General features: G+C 35.3%; 1 protein-coding gene across 1 annotated transcript; it reads left to right on the forward strand.

Annotated features, from left to right (window-relative positions):
* The first annotated feature begins 4,612 nt into the window (after nucleotides 1-4,612).
* Nucleotides 4,613-5,553, forward strand: LOC121476652 (olfactory receptor 51A4). The gene is given in 2 exon segments (XM_041730778.1): nucleotides 4,613-4,769; nucleotides 4,772-5,553. Coding segments are annotated over 2 exon segments (939 nt in total).
* The last annotated feature ends 541 nt before the right edge of the window (nucleotides 5,554-6,094 follow it).

Raw genomic sequence — 6,094 nt, forward strand, 5'->3', positions numbered from 1 at the left:
TCACCATCTTGGATTTCAAGATGTTCTACAAAGCTATAGTAATCAAAACTGTATGGTACTGGCACAAAAACAGACATACAGATTAGTGGAATGGAAAAAGAAATAAACCCATGCTTATCAGTTAATACCATAAAGCAGGCAAGAATATACAATGAAAAAAAGAAAGTCTCTCCCACAAATGGATGCTGGGAAAACTGAGGAGTGACATGCATAAAATTGGGTCACTTTCTTACATCAGACACAAAAATGAACTCAAAGTGCATTAAGGATCTAAATGTAAGATGTGAAACAAAAAAAACTCCTAGAAGAAAACATGGGCCATAATTTCTTTGACATCAGTTGTAGAAACATTTTTCTTCATATGTCTTCTTGCAAGAGAAACAAAAGCAAAATTAAACTACTAGAACTTGTTCCAAAACAAAAAGCTTTTTGCACAGTAAAAGAAAATATCAATAAAACAAAATGGAAAATGTACTGAATGAGAGAAGATATTTGTAAATGATATATATTATAAGGGCTGAATAGACAAATTCTATAAAGAACTTATACAGGGAAACCTGGGTAGCTCGGTGATTTAACGTCTGTCTTTGCCCCAGGGAGTGATCCTGGGGTCCTGGGATCCAGTCCCACATTGGACTCCCTGCTGGAGTCTGCTTCTCCCTCTCCCTGTGTCCCTGCCTCTCGCTTTCTGTGTCTCTCATGAATAAATAAATAAAATCTTAAAAAAAAGAACCTATACAACACAACACCTAGAAAACAAATAAGACATTAAAATGGCCAAGGACCTGAAGAGATATTTTTCCAAAGGTGTACAAATGACCAGCAGATATGCAAAAAGATGCTCAACATTACTAATCATCAGGGAAATACAAATCAAAACCACCACCAGATGTCATCTTACATCCACCAGAATAGCTAAAATAAAAAAGACAAGTAATGACAAGTTTTCATGAGGATGTGGAGAAAAAGGAACCTTCATGCACTATTAGTGGGAATGCAAATTGATGCAGTCACTGTGGAAACCAGTACAGAGGTTCTCCAAAAATTAAAAGTAAACTACCATATGACCCAGTAATTCCACTGCTGGGTATTTACCCAAAGTAAACAAAAGCACCAATAAGAGATGAGTTTAATATCAATGACAAATTTAGTCATGGCAAATTCCTATGCCCCTACCTCAAACATTATGACTGCAATATGTAAAGTAAGGAGTTCTCTTTCTCAGAAAATTGCTGAAATTGACTGGAATAAACAAACAAAAAGGAATAAATGAAAATAAACCAAACAAACCTACTTGTCTACTAGAATTGCCAAAGACGGCAGAATGACATCAGTGGAAAATAATTATGTCAGGACCATTACTTAAGAAAAATGATAATGGATACATAAAAAATCAATTCACATAATGAGCTGTAGGGAATGTAGGGTAGTTCACAGAAAATACAAGCATCATTATACTAGTGATTACAAACCAATGTGCTTACTAATAATTGTGAATCATTACGGAAAAATAAAGTCATCTTTGGAGTGTTGTACTTAAGAATAGAGACAAGCATCCAGGTGTAAGTTATTGTAACTGATTGCACATATACATGACCCATGAAATCCCTCTTCCTGAATATAATGGAAGTTATACCTTTGTTTTCAACTCTTCTTTCCTAATAAATGAATTTACCCATATGTTTCCATTGAGGGATAGCTTAACCTGCTGTCCGTCTATTTGACATGCATATTTTTATTAACATTTGGTACACAGGGCCAAAAGGAATTTCAATATAATTCAATATAATATAATATAATGCTTCAAATCTATATGATCAAATGTTAATAATTATCATATATATGTATAATTCACCCAATTGTGTCATAATATTCTATATTTGAAATATTTAAATATTCTCTACATGCAAATAAAACTTTCAAAATGATATAAATGACACATACAGAAATAAAATAATGCCAGGTTGCACGGTAAAAATTCATATGAATAGATGTTACATTTATCAAAATCTGTCCTTTTACTCCATAGCAAGCATACCCAAATAGGAAAGAACTAAAGATAACAAAGTTAAAAATACTATAGGATTTAAGATGCCATTTTTTACAATGCAATTCATTCATTCATTCTTCGTTCAACAAACATTTCTAACCTACCACATGCCATTCAATGTGCTAGAGACTGAACATACCAAAATAATAATAATAGATATGATAATTGGCCTGTTGTAGCTTATTGATATTGTCATAGCACAAGTGGAATCAGTCTCCAAAGTTGGGCAATAAGCCAACAAATACATAACAAACACTACTATCACAATTGTGACATACACACACAATAATAATAAAAAACCCAGATATATCCTGCCATCTCTTTTATGAGGAGGAATTGGAAAGCACAGAGATAAAGCAAGACTTGATGGTAGAGAATTTCTGACAACATAGCTAAGGGAACTTATTTCCAAGGAGGATGAACACAATAGGACACGTGTCAAACAAAGAAACTACCATAAATTTAAGGAGAGATTATTACAGAGGGTTACGGTAATATTTGTTATACTTTCTCTTTTTGATCAACTCAATATTAGCTCCCACTCAAGACCATGTATTAATGGATATATATATATGTCTCAAGACCATTTCCTCTGAAATCCTTAATAAGTATTTTCTTTTCTTTGTTGCAAAGGTCAATGAATGTGAGGCTACATATTCCATATAATTCCCTAGAATTACAGGCAGTTTAGAATGAAGAAAAAACTATAGAATTCTACCACCCATTCAATCCACAACTCCATAAATATTGACTGACCATCCTCATTGCATGAAATATGTTCAGTTATCAGGCATCCAACAGACCTGAGTTCCTACCTTACCTCTCTTGCACAACCACTATTATGATCTTGGAGACACAATCTGATCTCCTTGAGAAACATTTTCTTCATCAGTAAAATGAAGATAACAAGTGTACTTGTCACTATTCAAAAGATTTAAGACTCAAAATCACTATCCATTAATAGAGGAAAGTCCATAGGTGAAACAATTTAAATTCTCAATAAGTGTTGGCTATTACTATGCAAGATGTGAGCGTGAAGAGACTAAAGGGACCAGATTTGGGGTTTATAAAATATTACATATAAAGGCTTAGTATGGAGATGGTCCCTAAGAAGAGGTCAGAATTGGAAAGGAGAAAATGAAGTCTATTGGAACAAATTAATTTTAATCAATCAAATCAGTTAAGGGCTCCTGATGTCTAGGAGTAAGTACCTGGAAGGATGGATCCAGGCTTCAGGAGTTAAGCCTAAGCTAAAAATGTGTATCATAGGGTGTTTGCCCTTCATTGTCTCCTTGAATGCACAGATTCAACTCACAGCATTTCTGTTTTGACTCTGTTTTGACAGAGCAGAGGAGTAATATCTGAGCCAAATACCCAACAGAAGTGTCAGAGACTTAGCACAGGTTTTACCATGTCTTTACCACCTCTGGTTATTAAGGAACTCTCTCCAACCAAAATGGTCCTTAATTCAAAGCCTAGATACCTATTTTATTTCTTTGGTATTAACCATTTCTGTGGATTTACTGCATCTGCACATGTTTATTTTTATTCTCAGAACAGATTAATCCTGGCTGCACTTCCCCCACCCCCAGGGTTCAATGCCCCCTTGGGATATTGAGACAAGCCTTTGTATATAAGGAGGCACCTTTGGTGACATACTTGTCATTCACTTCTGGGATCCTTCAAGTACTCTCAGAAGTACTCTCCAAAATGTCCACTCTATGGTGAGTGTCCACATAGCTCTCATTCTCTTCCTTGGCAATCAACCACATACAACTTCATTTGGGTGGGCAGAAGCCTTCAAAGGCCACATCTCTAGGAAAACTTTTCCTTTCAGAGACTTGCAAATGGATTATTTACCTTTTAGGGACTCAGTCTTCAACAGAATTCAGATTATCCTAAATTGTGATACTGATTACTTCATTATTATTAGTCTCAACACCACACAAGTGGTCACAAATTCCAGGCCAGGAGAGCATGAGACTTCATCTCTGCGGTGACTGTCCTTACAAATATTGACAGGATTTGAAAATAATGGGAATTTTTTAAAGGATATTTAAATAACCAACACTTTTCATTTGGCAGGGCATAGAACTAAGGGTAGTTTGCAAAATCATACACCTGTGGGAATTTGAAGAGGTAGGAAGAAATTGAGTTCTGAGACTCCTTTGCCTTCCTTCGTAGTGTCATTCTAGAAGTCATATATTCTACCCAACATCTTATCTAGGATATTAAAGCAAAAAATACTAGAGAATTCCATTAATATTTCACAGAGAAAATGAAATTATATTCAAACATGAATGCAAAATATATTTCTAGTTTCTCTATAGGAAAAACATGGCCAAGGAAATGTTTTGTATTTATTATGTAAGTAGATTTTAGTCTAAATTGACATCCACTTCTCACTATATGATAGCCATGTAAATACTTTGTTCTGCTGAAAAAGAGCTAACAAAGAGCCAAAATTTCAACAACTGCATTTTTTTCTACCAGATTTCCAGATATCCATATTTATCAACTCAAGAATATCTGTTTCATTGTGTAGAGCCCTCTAAATGCATCATGTCTATTATTAATACATCAAATGTTGAAATCACCACCTTCTTCTTGGTTGGGATGCCAGGGCTGGAATATGCACACATTTGGATCTCTATCCCCATCTGCAGCATGTATCTTTTTGCTATTTTGGGAAACTGCACCATTCTTTTTGTCATCAAGACAAGCCCTCCTTGCATGAACCCATGTACTACTTCCTTTCCATGTTGGCAATGTCTGACATGGGCTTGTCTCTCTCTTCTCTACCCACTATGGGAAGGATCTTCTTATTCAATGCCCCTGAAATTTCTGCCAATGCCTGCTTTGCCCAGGAATTCTTCATCCATGGATTCACAGCAGTGGAATCCTCAGTGCTTCTGATCATGTCATTCGACCACTTCCTAGCCATCCACAGCCCTCTGAGATACAGCTCCATTCTGACTCCTGTCAGAGTTGCCAAAATAGGAATAGTATTATCCCTTAAGAGTGTCCTTCTAGTGCTGCCCTTCCCCTTCACTTTGAGAAGTTTGAAATATTGCAGTAAGAGCCAATTATCCCATTCCTACTGTCTTCACCAGGATGTCATGAAGTTGGCCTGCTCTGACAACCGAATTGATGTCATCTATGGCTTTTTTGGAGCACTTTGTCTTATGGTAGACTTTATGCTCATTGCTATATCTTACATCCTGATCCTCAAGACTGTGCTGGGAATTGCATCCCTAAATGAGCAGTTCAAAGCCCTCAATACTTGTGCTTCACACATCTGTGCAGTGATCATCTTCTACCTGCCCATCATCAACCTTGCCATTGTCCACCGCTTTGTCAGACATGTCTCACCTCTCTTCAATGTTCTCATGGCAAATGTTCTTTTACTTGTGCCTCCAATGATGAATCCCATTGTGTACTGTGTGAAAACCAGGCAAATAAGAGTGAGAGTTTTAGCAAAATTATGCCAGAAGCAGATGTAATAGTCATATATTGTAGAAAACATATTTGGGGAATGTCTTTGATAAGAGTTTAAAGGTGAGTTGAGAAAACCTAGTATTTGCCACAAATAAATAATACAATTTCTTGTTACTATCATAAGATTTAAACTGGATACTTAACAAGAACATCAAACAAGAAACAAGAAGTATATTTTCTGAGGTCTCCATCCCAGTAAAAAAAAAAAAAAAAAGAAAGAAAGAAAATAGATGCCTTATGATGTCATCTGTGATAAAAGCAATGCATTCTAATCAAGATAGTGATATGGTAATCTACTTTCTACCAGAAATTTATTTCTCATCATCATATTCAATCTATCTACACTAAATTATTTTATTCTAGATCCAAATTATATTATAATTCATCTCCTCATTTTATCTCCTATTTAATCCCCTGGTATGTCACCAATGTTTCTTTAGTGAATCATTGCAATAACTCTGTGTTTCCAAATGTTTACTTTTGCTGCTTTCTCACTGATGTTCTATATAAATGAAAGTTCTCTTTTTAAAAGGAAAATTGAACGAT

This window comes from Vulpes lagopus, chromosome 15 (assembly GCF_018345385.1).
Source record: "Vulpes lagopus strain Blue_001 chromosome 15, ASM1834538v1, whole genome shotgun sequence".
Classification (NCBI taxonomy): Eukaryota; Metazoa; Chordata; class Mammalia; order Carnivora; family Canidae; genus Vulpes; species Vulpes lagopus.